The following is a 23,131-nucleotide window of genomic DNA, read 5'->3' as shown; positions in this document are numbered from 1 at the left end:
ACCAAGATAAACTCGGTGTTGATGCTGTGAAACATATGACCTAATCATGGGCCAAAATGAGCTGTCAAATCCCTTCAAGAATCCCTCAGGAGGAAAAGAGATCACAGATTTTGCTCTTCTAGAAAAAAAAAAAGACTGTAAAATGTCTTATTGATAATTTTCACATTGATTACATGTTGAATAATACTATTCCAGAAATAGTGGATTATATAGCATGTTCTTAAAATGAATTTTGTTTCTTTTTGTGTTTTAATGCAACTACTAGAGAATTTATTTTTATAAATGTGGCTCACATTATACTCCGGTGAATAGTGCTGATCTACAGCTCCTTAGAAGAATTGGAAGATATAAGGAAAACACTATAAAATCTGTAAATTTTCATCCAACAACTCCAGTTTCAGAATTTATCCACAAAAAGTGTGAGGCAGAGCTAGGTCACTAGAACAATGACTTGGGAAAAACAGGGCGCTGCGTGGGGGGTGGGCATGCGTGAGCAATACAGAAAAAGGCATCCCTAACTCCCAAATACACACGTTCATGCACGAGGGTCAAAGCCTATACAGCAAAAAGGTTACCTGGGAAGAAGTCGTTGAAAGGCTTTAGCTGGATGGTGAGGGATCCAACCACCCCCAAAACTGAATGAATAAAACACACCCGCATCAAAATTACAAAAATTCCATGTGTTTCTGTGAATGCATATGGGATAAAGAGATACATAAAAATACGGCACAAGACATTAGCGATGATTATCTCAGGGTCACTCAGGTTTCAGACAACTACCAAGGAAAGTGACAGGAAAAATTTTCTTCAGATACAATACCCCACATCTGCTCACCACATTACCTACAACATGGAACAACCAACTAGGAAAACAGCTGGATGATAATTAGAACCCCGGCGCCCACCACCTCACAGTCACTACAATTTCACCATGAAGATGATTCTGATGGTAATTACGATGATGGGAAGAAAGTAAAGACCGGGCATCGCCCTCCACGCGCAGGGGACAGTCACGGGAGGGCAGGACCACGATGGTGTGCCCGTCCGCCCTCTGTGGGGACAGCATGGGGATTCCTGTCTCCAAGAGCTTGTCCCTTCCCCTACGGGGCCTAACGTGTGGCCAGCCGGGAAATGCTGTTACTCTGTGCCCTAGTGAAAGGAGTCGCATGAGGCCCCACTATCCTGGGACCCTCCATTTCTCCCTCTAATTCTGTATTTTGGGGCTCTTTTATCAAGGATGTGTTCGTTTACAACGGGGACATCTTCCTGTGAGCTCGTGATTCTGTCACTACAGGGCACCAGGCTCGTCTCAGAGTCGGTCCCACTGCCATGAGTGCAGCCGCTCTAGCTGCGACACAGGGGCCACGTGGAGCTCCCTCTAGTCCGTTTTCCTACTTTCGAGCTATTCGCGTCTTTTCTTCTAAACATGTCCGCTATGTCCTCCTGGAATTACCACCTGAATCACCCATCTGCCGGCAAAGCCTGCCGCAGGCTCTGCTCTCGGAGCCAATCACAAAGACTCGGGGCTACTCTTGCTGCATAATAAAGTCAACATTAATGTCTTACCTTCCCTCTTGAGTCTTTATCTTTTTCATTATTTCTTACTAAATTCTCTGCATACCTAGGAAATAAGATCAAATTAAAATTAACTTTCAACAAAGACTTGAAACATAAAGCATTTTACATCTCAGTGAAGGCTCTCCTATCTGATCTAAGCTGCTAAGACGGGCAAACCTCCAGAGCCCGTCTCACTACAGCTGTGGGCACTAGGGTCTCCCTACATTGCTTGTACTTCAGCAGCAAACCAAGAAACAGCCTCAGCAGAGAGAAGAAACTACGTGTTTTAACAAAGCTGTGCATGTGTATGACTCTCTATCTCTATGAGAGTTCTAGAACTCTGTAATTTTATTAGTCACTCCCAGAAAAAGCATGAGATCCTCCACCTGTAAGAATACGGACGAGCAGGAGAATATTCTTCTAAGTGAAATAGTCAGAAAGACAAACACCACATGATCTCACTCATATGTGGAATTTAAGAATTGAGATAAATGAGCAAAGGGGGAAAAAGGAGAGGCAAACCACGAAACAGACTCTTCCCTCTGGAGAACACACGGCGGGTCCCCGGAGGGGAGGGCGGTGGGGCACGGGGGAAGGGGGAATGAGGCTAGCACCGGGCGGTGTGCAGATGGGCTGAATCACTACACTGTACACCTGACACTAACATTATACCGCACGTTAACTACACTGGAATTTAAATAAAAGCTTTTAGAAAATCTAGAGCTTACGTACAAAATGAGAATGCACACACCAACTCTAGCCTGTAACCTTCACCAAACCCACACAAAAAAAGGTGCTGTTGTTAGACTGACCCACGAACAAACAGCTCTGGAGGGTCACCCAACAGGCCCCACAGACGCAAACGTGCCATCCCCGCAGGCTGCTGCCTGAGCCCTAGCTGTGGCCAGTCTCTGCACTCCGACTAACGAGCACTGGTGGGGGGCCCTGGCGGCGCAGAGGGGGGCCAGGAGCCCGCCCGCAGACACTCCGCCCTCCCCGGGCTCCACGGGCTATAGGCCAGGAGCCTACCTGCACACCCTCACCCCCCAAAGTAAGTGCTCCTCTCCAAGTTCACGGGAGCAAATATGGAAAAGGACAGAATAAAGGGCGCCTGGGGGGCTCCGTCATTAAGCGTCTGCCTTCAGCTCAGGTCATGATCCCAGAATCCTGGGATCGAGCCCCGCACCAGGCACCCTGCGTGGCAAGGAGCCGCTTCCCCCTCTGCTCCTCCCCGGCTGATGCTCTTTATGACAAATAAATAAAATCTGGAAAAAAAAAAAAAAAAAGGCAAAATGGGACTAGTAATTTATAACAAGGTCTTCTAGTGCGCCCAGACTGTAGTCTGGAGAGGCTGCATCAGGGTAAGTGAAGTGTATCTATCGTTCACCCTCATCTACTGACTCTACTCCGGCCCCGTAAGAAACACGTTCTGCGGAAGCACAGCGCGCCCGACAGTCACCAGAGAGCGCACGGTCCTTCCCGGCTGCTGGTGGGGTCTCGTCGCGAACTTGCGCCCCGACGCCGGTGCTCACTGCTCTAGGAAACAAAAATCCCATGACACTCATTAGGGCAGCATAGTGAAGTCACCGTAACTGTAAATTCTGTACAACAAGCGTGAACTCCGGACACAGGTATCTCCTGGAAGAACCGGTTTTACCTGCTATCTTCAATCACATAATTAACGTAAGGAAGAGGAGTAAAGGTATACGAAAAGACGATCATACATTACCTCAGTAAGGAAAAGACATTTTTACTTATCAATTTCACATTACCTTCAGATAAATCTGACTAGTTCCTTACACCGCTAAAATTATAAACTTTCAAATATAATGTGCCTATTTCATGGATCCATCCACCTATAAAAAAGAAAATGCAAACAACTGATCTATAAATTCTACTTCTATAATTCTCTTGAATTAAGTGAATTTGTGAAAATAAAATTAAAACCATTAGATTGCAAGCCAACAAATCCGGATAGGTGCTTTAAAGAGAGAGACACACATTGAAATGGCCTGGAGGGAGGGGTATGAGGCCGGAATGGGACAGGTGAAGACCCAGGGGACCAGGGCCAGGGCGTCCCTGGGGCAGAGAAAGCTCACAGCCCTGGCGACTGACCCATGAAGAGTACAGAGCAGAAGGAGGCGGGAATGAATCACCCACCAAGAAAGGCCGTCTGGAGTGCCGTACACAATGTAATGTATACCAAAAGCCTTGAAAACAGTTAAAGATATTCAAACACTTTCTTGCATCTATAAATACTTCCAGGAAATTATTCCTAGAAAACAATTCCTAGAACACAAACGTGTATTAAGGTTTTCAATCGGGTTCATCACCGAATAATTTATGAAATAAAAAATAATTAGTAACCTGAAGGTCCAACATTAGGTTGCCTGTTAAATAGTAAGGTTATGGCCACATGAAACAGTACCAGATTCCACTAATACCCATCGTAAAAGAGTATTTCCCAGAATAAAGTGGAAAAATAGCATGATTCCAATTTTGCCTTCATTTACATATAGGAAAAAGAATTTTAAGTACATACTTATTACAAAATGGATCATCTCTTGAGTCTGGGATCCTAGATAAATTTTGGGTTTTTTTATTCTTCCTGTAAAATTTTTTCCAAAATTAACTAGAGAAAAGCATAATTACATGTTTAACAGGAAAAGCAGTCTGGCATCAGTCCATTAAATAGACTGGAATGGGGAAAAAAATGGAATCAGTCATGCCAGGTAGAAAAAAATATGACTTAATGGCTGTCTAGGTATAAAGAAGAAGAAAAAGTAGCTATGAGCAGCTCAGTGCCTTGTTCCCAAGCCGTGTGGGCTGGCCAGCGGGGTGCTGGGCTGGAAACAGACGCCCACAGGGGCCTGGGCAGTCACTGCCCCAGAAGCAGAAAGGAGCAGGGTCCATGTTCAGCGGCAGTAAGAGAGGCATAGTCACGCCGGGTTCTTCTAAAACAACTGCTCCATCACCTTCAGAAGACACCTCGTTATAGTTATGATGCTTAATCATGACCTCTCCATCCCTAACGGGAGACCGGAGGAGGGGACACCTGGCTGGCTCAGGCAGTAGAGCACTCGACTCTTAATCTCAGGGTAGTGAGCTTAAGCCCCGCGCTGGGTACGAAGCCAACTTTAAAAACAAACAAACAAACAAACAAAAAAACAGAAAAAAGGAAAGAAATGAAACGAAACGAAACTGGAGGAGGTACACAATTAAAATAACGGATCAAAAATCATACAGAGGGGCGCCTGGGTGGCTCAGTGGGTTAAAGCCTCTGCCTTCGGCTCAGGTCATGGTCCCAGGGTCCTGGGATCGAGTCCCGAATCCGGCTCCCTGCTCAGCGGGGAATCTGCTTCTCCCTCTGCCCTTCTCCCCTCTCACTCTCTCTCAAATACATAAATAAAATCTTTAAAAAAAAACAAAACACATGTCTCACTAATCACTGCGACACACTGTGTGTGCGTTTGTTTCTTTATCAAATGGCTTCTCCGATGACATCCGAGCACAACAATAAAAACCTTTGGTCACAGCTGGTCCTCAGCATATGCAACAAGGGCGAGCACAGAGTGGAACAAATTATCAAAGAAACGAAGTTGGTCATCCATCAGGAGAGTCTCTGGAGCGACTAATTACTATGGCAGTCTTTACGGAAGGAGCACTGTTGACGGCGACGGTTTTATCCACAGGGGCCGTCTCGTACCTCCAGCCTTAACAAAACCCAAATGTGAATGCTGTGACAAGTCTCAGAGAGGAGTTCTGTGGGAAACCAAACAGGCCGTTTCTAGTTACTAAATTTGATACAGGGATGTGAAATAGGAAAGTTTACTGAAATGTTAGTGGGAGGATCTAGAAGGTGGAAGCCTGTCACTTTGCTGTATGTTTAAAAATGTTCATAATGAAATATTGGGGAAAACTCCCTAAAACAATTTTGACCTAGAGACAGAGATTTAAAACACAAGAGGAATGAACACGTGTCTGTGAGGGCCCACTCTCAACTCCTGCCTCCCTCAGCTCGTTGACACGCCAGCAGGTAAACGCTCAGTGGGCCTGATCTCAGGGAGGCCCAGGGGCTTGAGATGCACGTCTGTCCGCAGTCAACAAAACTGCTCCGGTCAGATAACCATATGCTCTGATCACGGGCAGAGGCGGCCGGTGCCAGGGCGGGGTGCAGTCCCGCCGTCAGGGAAGGCACAGACGTAATTTATCACACTCAGCCAAGAGCCAGGCAGCAACTGCAAAGACTTTTCAGGACATTCTTAACAAACACTCCTCAAAAACACGCACGCATACTTTCTTGGACGGGCACCAGTCAACCAGGGGTCCCAGTCTCTGCCCCGAAGGCCTGACCCTCCTGAGCCTCCGCGCACCTGCCTCTCACTTTGCGTCCACCTGAAAGGGAGCACCACCAAGAAACAGGAGAATGAAATCGCTTTGCTTCGGAGTCTGGAAAAACAGCGCAGCAGAAAGTATATACATGAAAACAAAAGATACAATCAGGACAGGAAAATATTAAGCAATTGCAGTTACTATCAATATACATGGGAGGAAAATTAGACCCTTCGCAATCAACAGTTTTATTTTTGTGTTCTGTTTTGTAAACTTACACTGCTAATTCTGATTCAAACATTTTGCTGTATTATCCATTTACTTTGCACTTAATATCATCAAAATTTCAATTTCATGACAGATTTCTGAGTATACGTTAAAAGTACATTCACAATATAATCAGAAAATCTGATTTCCTATTTCCTAGTAGACCAGCAATTTCTCCAAATTGATCACATCACACACACTTGCATCACATTTTTACCAAGGTGACCAGTTTATCCTCTGGCTACAGGGAGATAAAACTCTTCTCTGTGAGTGCCCGTCTCAGGACGACCACAGAGGCTAGGAAGCATCAGAAATGGTACCTTGGGGGCGCCTGGGTGGCTCAGTGGGTTAAGCCTCTGCCTTCGGCTCAGGTCATGATCCCAGGGTCCTGGGATCAAGCTCCGCATCGGGCTCTCTGCTCAGCGGGGAGCCTGCCTCTCCCTCTCCCTCTGCCTGTCACTCCCCCGGCCTGTGATCTGTCAAATAAATAAAATCTTAAAAAAAAAAAAAAAAGAAGAAGAGAAAGAAATGGTACCTTGGACTCCCTTTTCTTAAGCTCTTCTCTCGACAACCTCTCTTTTTTATCCATGTCACCTTGGCGCCTCTCTTCATCAAAATGAAAGCCTTCCTTGTGTCGCTTTTCCTTGTGTCTTTCTTCCCCTTCCTTGCCAGAGAAGGAATCGCTCTTTTCTTTTGGGTACTTTTCTCTTCTTTCCCTTGTGCTGCTTTTTTCTCTGTGTTTCCTCTCTCGATCTGGCTCTTTCTGCTTCCTGTGTCTCTTTTCACCTTCTTCTTTATACAGCCAGTACTTCAGAGGATTGTCTTTGCTGTCGCCGTACTGCAGCTGTGAACGGGGCAGATGGAAAATGCGTGAGCACACGAAACATGGGCTGCCGTCCTTCACACACGGGAGGACGAAGGTGGCGAAGCCGCACTGCCCTCACTCTTCCTTCCCGACTCTAGCAAGGAGCTTCTGGAAAGAAAAACCCAGTGCTGGTCACACAGCCCATAGGATAGTAGCGACACCATACTCCAGCCTTCACCCTGATATGGAAAACCACGTCCAAACCCCTCAGCATGGCAAGTATGCCCCCTCCTCCTCAGCCCCGTCCTTGTCATCCTTGCCACCTGCTCTCCAACTGTGAATGCACCTGGCACTCCATCAACCCCAGTCCCTCCTGTGTAATGTGTCACTTCTGGGAGCAGAGCGCCACACGCCCTGCCGACCTCTGTCCTTGGCAGTTCACGTGTCTGCTCCCCAATGAGGGAGACTCTTAAAACTGGACACTACTGTTGAGTCATCACAGGTTCCCCAAGACCACCGTGGGTGCTCAGTGGTAACTGCTGACTTCCGTCACACGGCGACACAGCTCTGCGCAGAACACACTGCCCGACACGTCTCATTTCTGGCCCAGACTCCCAGTTTCGGAAGCATCATCAGTATGTCTCAGCTGAACCCCAAGTGGAACTGCCCTTTCCTCCCACCCAGGGCCTCCTCTCCTCACACCCAACAGTGGGTCACTGCTCACTCTCCAGCCACAGGGCCCTTACCTCCTTCTCAAGCTCAGTCCCTGTGGTCCCTGCTCCCGCCACCCCTTCTACGGCCACCCAGCAGCCTCCTGACTTCTCTGCTTCACCTGATTCCCACCAACTCCACCCGTCTCTGCCAGCACAACCTTCCTAAAGAAACACATGCTGGCAAGCTCCACGCGCAAACTCCTCGGTGGGAAGGTTAGATTCCGACCACACATTTGTCACCAAAATCAATCCTATGGGATTAAAAGATTTAAGTGCTAAAAAAAATTATAAGGATCCAGAACAAAATACAGGCAACTACTTACGTAATCCTGTGTGGGGAAAAGGCTCTGTGAGCATTACATCAACAACCAACAATGAAAGACCCGACTACTTCATAACTGTAAACTTACTCATAAAAACAAAGATCCCACAAACAAAATTCGAAACAGAAACGGAAACAGAAATAACTAGCAGGGAGTTCATCTTTAAAGTACTCTTAGAGGGGCGCTTGGGTGGCTCAGTGGGTTAAGCCTCTGCCTTCAGCTCAGGTCATGATCCCAGGGTCCTGGGATCAAGCTCCGCATCGGGCTCTCTGCGCAGCGGGGAGCCTGCTTCCCCTTCTCTCTCTCTCTCTGTCTGCCTCTCTGCCTGCTTGTGATCTCTGTCAAATAAATAAATAAAATCTTTAAAAAAAAAAAAAAAGTACTCGTAGAATAAAATGTCCCATTAGGAAATAAGTAAACAGACATAGGGAATGACTAGCAGCGGGGCGGTGAGCCCTCGCATAAAACGCTCAGAAGTGCTTCTCTGTTCTGAATCAAATTAGCAAAGATTAAAAATTACGATCATGCCCAGTTGCTGCTTTGGACACGGGGAATTATACACTGATGATATAAATAATTACAGCTTCTCTGTAGAGCAGTAAGTCTACATTTACTTTCATCTAGCAAGTTCATTTCCAGAAATTAATCAGAGGAAAATAATTATGAATAAATGCAAAAACTTTACCTCATGGATGTCTTCATAATTTAAAAAAATTCAGAAGCAACCTAAGTGTCCAAAAAAACCCAGATCTATCAATACAACGATGACATACCAATACTATACTGTGCAGCCATTAATATTCTAGAGAAATAGGACTCAGAAAAATGTTCCAAGTGTATCCAGTTTAAGGTTTATAAAAGAGTAAAAATCCAACTTAAGAAAACAAAGAGATATATATGTACATACACACAAATGCATATGCAAACCTACTCTGTAAGGGTATACACTTAAATATTATCAATGATTATCTTGGGGTATAACTTGTTTTTATTTTCTTCTTACGGTTTGTTTGAATTTTCTAAATTTTTCAAAAGCACCATGTATTTCTCCTGGAAAGAGAACAACACACATGTGCAAGGAAAGGTCAGACCTTCCTCAGACCTTGAATCCTGTGTGACAACACTTTCCAAAAATGCTTCTACTAACAATGTGTGAACAGACTTGAGGGAGCCCTTCCTGGGGGCGTCCACATACCTTTCTTTCTCTGTATCGTCTTTCTCTCTCTTCGTCCCCCCTCTCAGGGTCTTCATCTCTCCTCTCCTTCTCTTCCGTCCTCACTTGCTTACTACAAAAACAGAGCATATTTTTAAATCCCCAAACATCAGCACATAGGAATGACCTTCTAACATCTCGCTGCCCTCTCTACCATAGTAGTGCATTAGTGTGCAGTAGACGATAACACATATGAAAACATATTCACCAATTAAAACACATCCTTCAACATCAAGCATGAAAAGTTCTAGAATCTAAACTTAAAATGGGCGAAAGAGGGAGATCACAATGGCAGCCGCCACTGAAGCAACCCGGGAAAGATCAGACTGAGCCCTGGGAAACTCGAGAGGGGCACCAGCCCACACACACGTGCCAGCTGAGCACCTGTCACTGACAGAGGTGCTCAGGGAGACAGAGCCCCGTCCACGATGAAGAACTGGCCCAGTCACCAAGTGTTCGGAGGCCAAGAAAGAAATGCCTGCCTTGGGGGACAACGGGGGAACTGCACCAGCCCCACAGCCTCCAAATGCCCACGGCTGAGGGCACCATGCAGGGAGAAGGCCCTTGTGAGGAGGAGGCAGTCTGTAGCCCACCTGCCGGCAAGCACCCCTACCTACAATTTGAGATCTCTCCCTGATAGTGGAATTAGAGATTCACTTTTGAACATGCACAGACCAAAAAAAAAAAGTCATAAGGCTTAAAATTAAGAGAATCAATAAATTAAAAGATGAGGACAAAATTAAATAGAAATCACTGAAACAAAGTTCATTCATTCAAAAAGTGCTTGTGGAGCACTAGTCAGTGGGAGCCAGGGATATGAGAGACCAAACAGCGGGGAGCGAAGGGCCAGGTCCCGGGAGCCTGCAGGAGAAAGACGGCGTCCAAGGGACTCCCAGGTTCTCTGACCTAAGGAAGGGAAGGGTGCAGCCGCCATCAACTGAAGTGAGTAAGGCTTTGGGGAAGCAGGATTTGCAGGGATTTCAGAAGCCCAGTTCAAGACCCGCGAAGTTTCCAACATCTATCAGACATCAAAGGACGAGAGGATATGCAAGCCCAGAATTCAGAGATGAAACCCAGCTGGGAACCAAAACTTAGGAATCAAGAACAGACGACCAGTGTTTCTAATCACGAGAAAGGCGCAGTCACTGACAGAGACAGAACAGCTACAGAAGTCCAAAGATCACGGCCACACTTCACAGAAGGGGAGGCTCAGACAAGACCAGGGAAGAGCCACATAAATGGCCAAAGAAGGGGGAAGGAATGTCACAATTATTCATATCAATAAAGTATTGAAAAGACAAGATCAGGGAGCAACCAAAAAAGATCTGAGAACAAAAATGATGTTATCAGAAATGCATACCAAGAACATCAAAAAAATCACCCTAAAAAGAGGCAACGGGAGGAAGATAGTTGCTGTTAAACATGCTGAGTGGTGACCCCATTAACTCATAATCCCTCCACCAAGGACACCTCACCCAACACAAACGCACACCCATGCTCCGGAGCGCACGGCTGCTGGGCTCTGTGCAGACCTGCGCAGCAGCCCTGGGAGCAGAAAGAAACAGTACGTAACAGGGAACATGAACGAGGGGACTTGGTTTCTGTCCTGTTCATAACTAGGTTCTCAAGCCTTTCTGACGAGTCTAAGAATTACTGTGTAATCTCTAAACATATTCCTTTTTGGTTACGTTAGCCAGTTAGAAGTTTTTAGAAGCGCATACACTATTTGTATAGTACAAAACTGACAATACTTACGTGGGGAGGGCAGTATGCACATTTATCTTAGAATTCCTGGGAATCAGATAAAAGCATTTAAATCTTGTTTGGAATAAAACTGACACTTTTGAGGAATTCTTATTAAAGAGCACTATTTCTGTTTATTTACAATGTGGGCTGAACTTTAGTTAGGTCATCTAAAATGTGTTTCGATAGTAAACCTCTAGCAAGTAATGAGAAAACTGTTACTCTTTTCACTCACTGAAATGAGTTTTGAAAATGCCAAAAAGAAAGTTGAAAAGTACACACACACACACAGACACCCGGAGGCCTGTACCTTCAAGGTCAAGCTAAGCCACTTAGGCAAACCATGAAAGAAACACAACGACGAGCAGCACCGCGAAAGAGGGCAAGGCCCCGAGCACAAAGCTCTTTCAGCGAGACAGACAGACAGGCTGCAGCCGGCGGCTAAGCACTGCCGCAGGAGGGACTCCAGAGCCACACAGTGGCTGCGGCTGCGGCTCCGCACGGGACACGCACCTGCTCCCATCCTGCGCTCCACTCTGTCCAGGGGCTGCCGGCCCAGCAGGTTATGGTGGGCAGCCGTCTGCCTGGGCTCCTCCCTTCTGGCTCTGCGGTCTCTGTCCTTGTCCCCCCTGTCTTTTCCTTTACCGTGAGACTTCTCTGTGTCCTGTTCTCGGGATTTCTCTTTATGCCTTTCCTTGTCCCGGTCTCTGGAGTCCTTTTTCCTTTCCCTTTGCTTTTCTCTGTCTCTGTCCCCATGAGGGTTGTCCCTGGCGGGGTGGCCGTCTCTCTCGCCAGGCCTCTCTCTGTACTTGGTGTCTCGGTCTGGGTCCCTGGGCTTGGGCTCTTTGTTTTCAGGGAGGTCCATTTCTGATTCCTTATGCAGCTTCTTTTCTCTGTGTTTCTTATCTTCCTTGGGAACACCTGATCGTGCAGCCTAAACCAGGAGAAAAAAAGCAGAATTTGGAATCTGGGTCACACTCAGCGAGGGGTCTCAACACTGGCTTCCACTGCTCTGCAGCCCAGCAAGTGGGGCCTGGAAGACGTCTCCGAATCGGTCAGGGGATCAGACTGAGCTCGCCTATGACTGGCGACGGGCGCCCGTTCATTAGAGACATTCACGTTTGCTGGCAAGTCACAGTGCTGGCAAGTCACAGCTGAAATACTACAGGGAACAGGAAGAAAAAGAACAGGATGTTGAAGCTTTGTCTTAAAGTCTCTGAGACACCACAGCTTGGGTCCAACTCAAAGAACAAGGACTGACCGCCCCCCTCTTATAAAATTCTCAGGTCTTGATCTCAACCCGTTAACCTTAGAAATAAAACTGCCAGTTACGTCACCAGCAGAAATGGGTTTCTTCGGGAACGGAGAATTGCATTCTGGGACAGTTAAGCTGTGGCAGAACCGTAGGGGATTCTGCGGAGCAAAGGAGAGGAGGCCCCTCCACAGAGGAGGGGGCGCTGGGAGGAGGGGCTGCTGTGAGCTCAAAGTCTGCTGGTGTGAACTGGGAGCCGGGAAGTGGAGGGGCTTCTTGTTGGCTGAGCTGTTGCCAGGCCAGGAGGGAACCGTCCCTCCTCCCGCCCGGAGAGTCAAACAGCATCCGCCGGGAGATGCCGCTCTTCCTGCCGGGTCTGCAGGGGATGGTGGAGGGGCGGAGCCCGAGCGCGGCCCCTGCCGGCCTCCCCACTCCGTTCCAGAGGGGGCTGGCTTGTACTCGTTTTCACAACCCAAAGCTCCCTCTAATAAACCACACACAGACACATACACACATACATGAACACAGGCACAAACACACACATGCAAACACGTCACGCAGAGAAGCCACGAGTGCCCATACCACACACATACATGTGCACACACCACACGTGTGCACTCAATGCACACCAGATGCACACACAGAGACACATGCACACATACATGAACACAGGCACAAACACACACGTGCAAACACGTCACGCAGAGAAGCCACATGAGTGCCCATACCACACACATACATGTGCACACACCACACGTGTGCACTCAATGCACACCAGATGCACACACAGAGACACATGCACACATACATGAACACAGGCACAAACACACACGTGCAAACACGTCACGCAGAGAAGCCACATGAGTGCCCATACCACACATACATGTGCACACACCACACGCGTGCACTCAATGCACACCAGATGCACACACAGAGACACATGCACACATACATGAACACAGGCACAAACACACATGTGCAAACACGTCACGCAGAGAAGCCACATGAGTGCCCATACCACACACATACATGTGCACACACCACACGTGTGCACTCAATGCACACCAGATGCACACAGAGACACATGCACACATACATGAACACAGGCACAAACACACATGCAAATGTACCACACAGAGAAGCCACGTGTGTGCAATACCGCACACACCACACGTGCCCTCAATGCACACCACACACAGACACATACACACATACATGAACACAGGCACAAACACACACGTGCAAACATACCACATGAGAAGCCACATGTGTGCACACACCACACATACATGTTTACTCAGTGTGCACCACAGACACACACACACATGCACATGTATTGCACAGAGAAACCACAAACGTGTGCACATATCATAGACATACAGGTGTGCACACACCACATGTGTACTCAGTGCACACCAAACACACACACACACACAAACACACACGGCCCAAGCCCTGACCCATAACAGAAACCTGATGCAGCTGCTGGGAAGTGGGGTTGAAGGGGGCAACCCTGTCCCACCAGAGTTCCAGACCTATTAACCATACGGCTTTATCTCTCGGTCAAAAACACTTCTGAAATGAGCCACACAGAAGCCAAGTTGAGAAGCAGGTGAAACCATCCAAGCTCCAAAAGGACCCCAACTCAAGTCTTTCAGAGACAGTACCAAAAGATGCTTTCTGAGGTCATCTGCTTTCCAAGTATCATCTTTTGTTCTTCTCTAAAAAGAAAAGTATAAAGTTAGAATTTTTAACGTTTAAAAAACTAATTTTGTACATCTAGTGAGCTGCTTTTTCACTAGGCCATTTAAGTCAATGGCAATGAGTCCTTCACATGCAATAAATTACTACCTACTAGAAGAAGAGATAATAGTAATACACATTTTTAAAAATTATTCCCTAGTCTAAAATTACCTATAAATAATTACAGAATGTGTTCCTCTGGCTACTTCGTAAGTGCAGGTAAAACACACCCCCCCACCTTCCCCATGTCACCCAATGCCTGTCAATGCCCAGTCCCACTGCCCAGCAGTATTTCTGTCTGCCAACAGAGCAGATGCCCCTGGAGTGTCCCTGCCCAGCAGGCCGCACCCCCTCCCACCCCCCAGGTACTAAGCCTGCACAACAGGACCCCTCCATAAACACCCAGACACAGGTCACCTGCCACGTGGAAGACACACTTAGATAATGAAGGAATTCACTACAGAAATTAATCAAGGATGTTTCCTACAGACAAAAAGGCAGATTTACCCAGATTATTTCATTTTCCCTTTGAGAAAATTTATTTTTTTACAGATTGGTTGATTTAACAAAAGGCGTCCTTGGTAAGATACGGTGTAAGATGGTCAGCAACAATTAGCATAGCTGTGACTTGGAGTTTCTGAACCTTAAAACTCTGTCTCAAGTTCACTGCTCTGTGTAGAGGTTTAACATGGCCCTTCTCCAAACAAATGGTCCAAACTCAACAGAGAGCTTGTGTGCCCCTGGGAGAGGACAAGGGCTAGAGACCCCGAGAGTGGAAGGGCACCAGCCAGGGCCTGTGGACCGGACCCCCTCCTGGCAGTGATTACATGACTCACGCTGCTCGGCAAAACCCCGGAGGGGCAGCTCCCCAACAGACCACAGACCTTCCTTCTGCCTCTTTTACCAGCCCAAGCTCGGGCACTTGAAAATCAGGCAAATGGCCTTACTCACCCCTAAAGATTTTCCTTCCTTGTTTTCTCTTTTAAATGTCTTATGTTATGAAAAAAAAAAATTAAAGGTCTATTTTATAAAATAACACACGGCTCCCTCATGCCCTATCCCAACCCCACGTATCACACGTATTTTCAGGAACTCTGCAGAGATAGGTGAGGACAGAGTGCGTCAGACCAGGAGTCTTTTGTCTTTTTTACCCTCTACTCAGCCAAGGCCTCTTAAAGACCAAATCCACCAGCATTTCAGTCCCTGCCCTGTGGAACGGAGACATCAGTTAAACTCTGGTCTCTCCAAGTACAGAATAAAAAAGGCAGCGCTTGCCCCTACAAGGGGAATAAACTCCACCCTGAAAACAAAACGAAAAGAAGGGAGCTGCCTACAGAGCAAACTCTTCAAGCTCCAGGACTGCTCAGTCCACACACAGGCAAGCCTGAGAGTTCAACTCCATGACGTCAATGTCCATGCCGGGTGACCCTGGGCTGTGGGTCCGCTGCATGTAAAATGAGCAGTGCCTGCAGAAAGAGCCCCGTGTACTGACCAGCATCTCACCCAAACCCCCCGTGAACTGGCTGACTGATGCCCGATTACCACGAGGCTCTCCGGAGCACTGTGCAGGGAGTGCCTCGGACAGACCTCATGGTGCGGTCCATCTGCCCCTGGTGTACAGCAGGACTTCTGCGGACTTCTTGGCACTTCTCTTCCACCTCATGCTGACACCCCAGGAAACCCCGCAGGAGGGAGTGGGAGCATGGGCACCTCACCTGCCATCCTTTCGGGAGGCAGGGGTTGCAGAGTATCTCCTCCTGGGTCCCTTCCTTTTCCTGCAGCACACCATTTACTGTTTGCTCTCGAGCCAGACTCAGAGGCAGGAAAGCCAGAGTCTCCCTCTTGGGGTCGCGCCCCAGGCCCATTACCTCCAGTCATCCCTCTACCCCACTTCCCTATTCCCAAAAAGCAGTTTCCCCAAAGCATACAGATGCCAGGACACTGCCCCAACTAAAGAGCTCAGCCACCGGGACCTGCCTCCAAACCCCTCAGGGGATATAATTTCCACCAGTCACACCATCCAACCCAGGGGCTGCCGGGACATCCTGGACTGGCAACACTGCGCAGCCACCCGATGTCTTCACAGCCCAGCACCTTCTCAGCTGAGCAAACACTCGCTTGCTTGCCAAACGTTCAAGCTAAATGTCCGTTGAACTGGTTAGCTGCATGTTAATAAAGGCTTAAAAGTCTTAGGTTGTCTTGTTTTCCACAAATTGTTTGAAATAAGTTCCCACAGCTCCTGACACCTGGAGGCTAAGCACCCTTGCCCTCAGCATACTGGTTGTTGGTCGCCGTGGCTGGGCTGCATGCCAAGACTGGCCTCATGGACAGGGCACCGACATTCCGTTCTCAGATGAGATGCAACCCATCATCGAGTCCTACTACTTTTTCTTGTAACATGTTTCCCAAAGTGAAAGAAATCCACTCTTCCTACCCAGTTCAACTGCCCCAAACCCAGCCCAGCCTTTCATACTGTGGCAGTCACGTGGTCTGTATCTACAGCACCACTGGTCCAACCCAGGGGATCTAGTTCATAGCACCCAGGGACACCGGAAGCCACAGAAGGGTGGCCTACCAAGCCCACAGAGCAACAGACTAACTAGTGCATTTACCTAAAGACGCAAAGAGGGGAGGCTGGCTCATACACAGCTTTCAGACTCAGACATAATTTACCTTTAGCTCTCTTTTTAAAAATTACTCCTTAGGGGCACCTGAGTAGCTCAGTGGGTTAAGGCCTCTGCCTTCGGCTCAGGTCATGATCCCAGGGTCCTGGGATCGAGCCCCGCATCGGGCTCTCTACTCAGCGGGGAGCCTGCTTCCTCCTCTCTCTCTGTCTGCCTCTCTGCCTGCTTGTGATCTCTGTCTGTCAATAAATAAAATCTTTTTTTAAAAAAATTACCCCTTAATGCTAGAAAATGTTTTATATTATTGAATTCGATCACTTAGAAACAAATTACTGGTGCTCGAGTAATAAAGTGAACTGGATTACTGACGGCTCCTCTGCTCTGCCCTATAGTCCCTGCTTCGTAGCACACTGACAGGCACACCGGCTGCCTGAGCCTGTGCAGGTCATTTCCACCATTCCAGATGTCAAAGTCCAGGTGGTGCGCGTGTCTCTGCAAACCAGGGTCCTACTGCGCAGACACCGCACCAGGCACAGAACACCTCAGCTCCGACGGCACAGTCTGACTTGCAAGGGGGAGGCTGACAGTAGACCGAGTCCGTTCTGGAGCTGAATGCGATTAGCAGTGTGGGGAGTTTGTCAAAGAGAAACTGCCGACAGCAGGGGCAGCTGAGCTCCGTTCCCATCTGCACAAGGCTGGCTGGGTGCTTCACACAGAGCAGCCGGGGAAGAGAGACAACCACGCGGGGTGGTCGGCATCAGTGCAGCCAGGCCAGCTGTGGCTGTGGGCTGGCAGCTACAGAAGTCAGGAGCCCACCTTCCCATAGAGACCTAGAGGCAGAGGCCTCATCCTTCCTGAGGATTCCATTTCCAAGATGGCTTTCAGGTCCTAGAGAGAAACACTCCTGGGCTGTAGAGACACAGAGACATCTCAGAGGGACAGAGGAAGGACGCAAAACTGTAAATGCACTAGAAAGGGGGGACAGGCCTGTCCAGGTGCTGGCCAAACACACCGCTATTACGACAGCCCTGGGCTTTGCCAGACAGGAACTCCAAGGCGGCTGGGTAATCACAGGGACATAGCCTTAGGCTGCCAGAAGCCCCTAAATGTTAGTCAGGTCTCTTCATACGGGTCTCTTCAACATGAAAGTGGGTTAGTGAGGACCAACTCTCTGAGAGCCCAGGGTATTTGCCCTAGAACATGCATCCTTTGCAGAAACAGAAGAAGTAACACCACCCTGACCTAAACTGTTAAGAGCAGTTACAGTGATTGGCTGAACACAGCGATTCCAATTTCATATCAACATTGAAAAAGAAAAACAAGAAATTTATTTTCTTCTAAGGAAAATCTAAACATATATATATATATATATATATATATACACACACACACACATATATGTGTTTATACCTTTCAAGCTATGATTAATAAGTTTCATGATAATAAACTCACACATTACCAACTGTTTGGTATGTAACAGAAAAATTTAGAAGCTTCTAAAATTTTCATTGAGCATAAAAATTAATAAAAGTCAAACACTGGAAGCAACGTAAACTAAAGCAATTTTAAAGAACTAACACTGAGGGGTGCCTGGGTGGCTCAGTGGGTTAGGCCTCTGCCTTTGGCTCAGGTCATGATCTCAGGGTCCTGGGATCGGGCCCTGTGTCAGGCTCCTTGCTCAGTGGGGAGCCTGCCCCCACCCCCGTCTGCCTGCTTCTCTGCCTACTTGTGATCTCTGTCTGTCAAATAAATAAATAAAATCTTAAATGAAAAAAAAAGAACACACGGGGCGCCTGGGTGGCTCAGTGGGTTAAAGCCGCTGCCTTCAGCTCAGGTCATGATCTCAGGGTCCTGGGATCGAGGCCCCGCATCGGGCTCTCTGCTCAGCGGGGAGCCTGCTTCCTCCTCTCTCTCTGCCTGCCTCTCTGCCTACTTGTGATCTCTGTCTGTCAAATAAATAAATAAAATCTTTAAAAAAAAAAAAAAAAGAACACTGAAAACTGTCACTACCTTTATCCAGCAGGTGTAAAGCCAGCAAACACACCATTAAGTTTAAGTTTTCTAAAAATAGCTACAAAATACAGAGCCTTGTCATGATCTTAGTAGAAATAAAGGACCCAAAACTGGTTATGTTAGTGATAGAAGTGATGTCAGCAAATAAATATACTGACACAAACCTAACGAAAAGTTTGGTACATGATAAGGGGACAGTAAACACCACCAAGTCCAGGACAATTTCATTCCAGTCACTGCATAGAGGCTTTACCCTCCCCTTGACTTTATGGAACAAAATACACTAATCCTGTAGCACTATAATAATTGCATAATAAGGTTCTCATGACAAATAGATTAACTTCCTAAAAAGTTAATGACCAACTTACAAATGAGAAGCTAATATGGGGACTCATTAGCTTCCAGGAAATAGCTGCTTTTGCTACTTTGAAATGTTTATTTTATAAATAGGTATTAGAAAACAACCCCCCAAATAATTTAAAGTAATGCAAAATGTAATCAACTAGGTGAACTATGTCAGCCAGAATCACAAAAAGACATAGGAGAGAATGCAGCTGGGAGGGATCTAATAGAGAAATACATGTGTGATATTAAATGGTTTGGGGAGTGGAAAGCCTCAGTAATCCCTGTGTTCTGTGCCTCTCTGGAACCCTACCTCAGTGGTTCAAAAACAAGGGCTTTGCAAACAATTCAAGGAGAAGACTGAGAGCAAGCCCCTACTATTCAAATAACTTACTTTAATAAACCAGGTGTTTCATTCATAAATATGAAAAGTCATTCAGTTGAGAAAACACCAATATAAGAAAGAGAAGAATCAAGAAAAACAAATGGAGAAAATGACCCTAAAAAAATGACCCAAGGAAATAAGGAAAAATCTTTATTTAAAAAAAAAAGGATAGTAATTCAAAGGGACTCATGCATCCCAATGTTTGTAGCAGCATTATCTATTCTAGTCAAATTATGGAAACAGCCCGAGCGTCCACTGATTGATGAATGGATAAAAAACATGTATATAGGGACGCCTGGGTGGCTCAGTTGGTTAAGCCGCTGCCTTCGGCTCAGGTCATGATCCCAGAGTCCTGGGATCGAGTCCCACATCGGGCTCCTTGTTCTGTGGGGAGCCTGCTTCTCCCTCTGCCTCTGCCTGCCGCTCTGTCTGCCTGTGCTCGCTCTCTCTCTCTCTCTCTGACGAATAAATAAATAAAATCTTTAAAAAAAAAAAAAAAGTATATATACACAACGAGATATTACTCAGCCATAAAGAAGAATGAAATCTCGCCATATCCAAGGACATGTATGGAACTAGAAAGTACTATGCCAAGTGAAATAAGTCAGTAAGAGGAAAACAAATACCATACGATTTCACTGGCAGCTAAGTTAAGAAACAAAAGAAAAGAGCATAAGGGAAAAGAGAGAAAAGTCAAGAAACACTCTTAATTATGGAGAACAAACTGATGGTTACGGGGGGGGAGAGGAATGGGTTAAACTTGCAATGGGGATTAAGGAGTGCACGTGTCTGATGAGCTCTGCATGACGTGTGAAATTGTCAGATCGCCATACAACACACCTGAAATAGATATAACACCGTATGTTAACTACACTGGAACAAACTTTTTAAAGTTTAATTTAAAAAACAAAAAAGCTTCCTGCTCTAACCTCAAGGAGAGACAGTGCCTTGAGAACTATCTCCCTCTTTGGGGCGCCTGAGTGGTGTGGTAGGTTAAGCGTCTGACTCATGGTTTCAGCTCAGGTTTGTGCTCTCAGGGTCACAGGATCAAGCCCCGAGTGGGACTCCATGCTCAGCAAGGAGTCTGCTTGAGATTCTCTCTCCCTCTCCCACTACCCACCCCCCCATCTTTTTAAAAATGGGGCACCTGGGTGCCTCGTTCAGCCAAGCTTCTGCCTTCAGCTCAGGTCATGAGCCCAGGGTTCCAGGATGGAGTCCCTCATCAGGCTCCCTGCTCAGTGGGGAGCCTGCTTCTTCCTCTCCCTCTGCCTGCTGCTCCCCCTGGTTTTGCTCTAATGAATAAATAAAAACTTAAAAAAAAAAAAGAGCTACCTACCTCTTTATTTGCAACAAGTAATAAAAGTTCTCTGCTTTCAAAATTAATTAACTAAATTAGAATTAACAATGAAATAGATGAAGCTAACAAAGCTGGAGAAATCAGAATATAGAAAAAGGAAGTAAAAAAGATGGAAAATATGAGTCATGAATTCAACATCTAACAGGAGACTGAAACAGAGGTCCAAAAAGAATGGGGAAAACAGAAAGAAGGAAATATAGAAGAGGAAAAAAAAAAGTCCTAAAAGTAAAGGTAGACTTGAGTTTTCATTTTGAAACGGATAATCAAATGTCAAAAATAATGAATTTTTTAAAAGACCCACAATAAACTGCCATATATGTCCTGAACACCAGAGACAAGGTTGTTAAATCTTTTGGAAAGAAAGAAAATGTTATTTATAAAAATATCTCACCAACCAAACTGGCTGCTACAAGATGAAAGCAGAATACCTTCAAAGTCCTAGAGAAATTATGGGGCACCTGGGTGGCTCAGTCAGTTAAGTGTCTGATTTCATCTCAGGTCATGATCTCAGAATCCTAAGACCAAGCCCCACAACAGGCTCCACACTCAGTGGGGAGTCTGTTTCTTGCTCTCCCTCTCCTTCTGCCCCTACCTCACTCTGAGCTCATGCTCTCTCTCTCTCTCTCAGATAAATGAATAAATCTTCAAAGTCCTGGAGAAATTAATTCTGATCCTAGAATTCTGTGCTAAGCCAAAGTCTCAAACAAGTGTATCAATATAATAAAGACGTTCTTAGAGTATAGCTTCCTTCCTATATAACCTTATTTAAAAAGGTACTTGAGGATTTACTCCAGAGAAAAAAGGGGGGATTTCAAGAATGCTGATGAGACTGGGTCCAAAAAAAACAGTAGATCCAACCCAGAAGTAAAGAAAAGAAATTCTCAGATGATTGCTCTGAGGTCTGCGGGGGAGGGAGGGGACCTAGTCCTGATTAGAACAGAAGTCCAGGGCACCTGGGTGGTTCAGTGGGTTAAAGCCTCTGCCTTTGGCTCAGGTCATGATCCCAGGGTCCTGGGATGGAGCCCCGCATCGGGCTCTCTGCTTGGCCAGGAGCCTGCTTCCCTTCCTCTCTCTCTGCCTGCCTCTCTGCCTACTTGTGATCTCTGTCTATCAAATAAATAAATAAAATTAAAAAAAAAAAAAAAAAAAAACAGAAAGTCCGCAAACTTGAAAGAATTTTTTAAAGTACACTTATTAAACAGATATGACTGATTAATAGGTTAAAATATCTTAAGTGATAAGGTTAAGAAAAAAGGCATTTGTTTTGCCAAAGAGAAGGTAAACACAAACTACAGGAAAATCAAAGGACCATTTAAGAAGGGCATGGTCCAACTATGAAGTCAACTACACAATTAATTGAAGGGAAGAAAACTTATTCCAGAAATAGTTCTTGAGCAGTACAAGTTGAGGGACACAGGACTGCATTTTCTCTATCGGTGGTTTCGCACTACTTAGCTCTGCCGTGAACGCTGCTTGTATAGCATGCACTGGTTTTTGACTTCAAAAATCCACCTATTTTTTTAAAAATCACAGAAAACCCAAGTTAAAAATGACTTATGAAAACAGAAGGGGGGCGCCTGGGTGGCTCAGTGGGTTAAGCCGCTGCCTTCGGCTGGGGTCATGATCTCAGCAGGGAGCCTGCTTCCCTCTCTCGCTCTGCCTACTTGTGATCTCTGTCAAATAAACAAATAATAAAATCTGAAAGAAAGAAAGAGAGAGAGAGAGAGAGAAAGAAAGAAAGAAAAGAAAGAAAGAAAGAAAGAAAAAGAAAAAGAAAAAAAGAAAAAAGAAAACCTAAGGGAAGGGAATGGAAGCGGGCAGTGCCGGGAAGCTGGGAGACCCGGAGCGCCGTGGAGGAGACTCACTCCCTAACCAACCCGCGGGAAGGTGAAAGGTGCGTCCTAGAGCCCCCACCGCACGCCCCAGAAACGAAGGACATTCTCTGACACGTTACAAGTAAACGAGGGAAGAAAACACGAGAAAAAGGGAAGGAAAGTCCGAAGAGCACGCACACCGCGGCCCTCGCCCTTCCGCGCGCACGAGTCCCCTGGGAAGCTACGGGAACGTCCGACGGTCGGGGGCGCCGTTCTCACGCTCTTCGGCGCTCGCCCGCGTCCCGGCCCCGGCCCTCCGCGAGGCCCGAGCAGCGGCTCCTGCTACGGCCCGACCGCAGCAGCAAGGACAGCGCAGGCCCGTGTCCCGACGCCCCGCGGGCCACCGCAGAGGCCCGGAGTCCGGCGCCTGTAGCCGGACCGCGCTCCCGCCGCCGGGTCGGGGAGGGCAGGCGCGTCGGCCCGCCCGCCCCCACCGTGCTAACGCCGCCCAGACGGGGCGGAGGGGGCGGCCCCCGCCCGGCCACACCGCCCCTCGGCTGAGACCCGTCCCCGCCGCAGCCCGGCTGACGCGACGCGCGCATCCTGCCGCCCGCCTCCCGGGACCCACTCCGAGACCGCCCGGCGCGC

General features: G+C 47.1%; 1 protein-coding gene across 1 annotated transcript in view; it reads right to left on the bottom strand.

The window, feature by feature from the left end:
* Nucleotides 1-23,131, bottom strand: part of DYNC2I1 (dynein 2 intermediate chain 1) — a 61,921-nt gene that overhangs the window by 38,433 nt on the left and 357 nt on the right. Inside the window, exons 2-6 of the mRNA XM_047694232.1 lie at nt 13,873-13,926; nt 9,193-9,283; nt 6,692-7,000; nt 3,017-3,093; nt 1,567-1,621 (exon numbers count right to left, since the gene is read on the bottom strand). Coding sequence (XP_047550188.1) covers nt 1,567-1,621; nt 3,017-3,093; nt 6,692-7,000; nt 9,193-9,283; nt 13,873-13,926 — 586 coding nt within the window. The remainder of the gene's footprint in view (nt 1-1,566; nt 1,622-3,016; nt 3,094-6,691; nt 7,001-9,192; nt 9,284-13,872; nt 13,927-23,131) is intronic.

Source organism: Lutra lutra, chromosome 11, assembly GCF_902655055.1.
Source record: "Lutra lutra chromosome 11, mLutLut1.2, whole genome shotgun sequence".
NCBI classification, from domain to species: domain Eukaryota; kingdom Metazoa; phylum Chordata; class Mammalia; order Carnivora; family Mustelidae; genus Lutra; species Lutra lutra.
The sequence above is the reverse complement of the archived record's forward strand: the minus strand, read 5'-3'. Positions and strand labels throughout refer to the sequence as shown.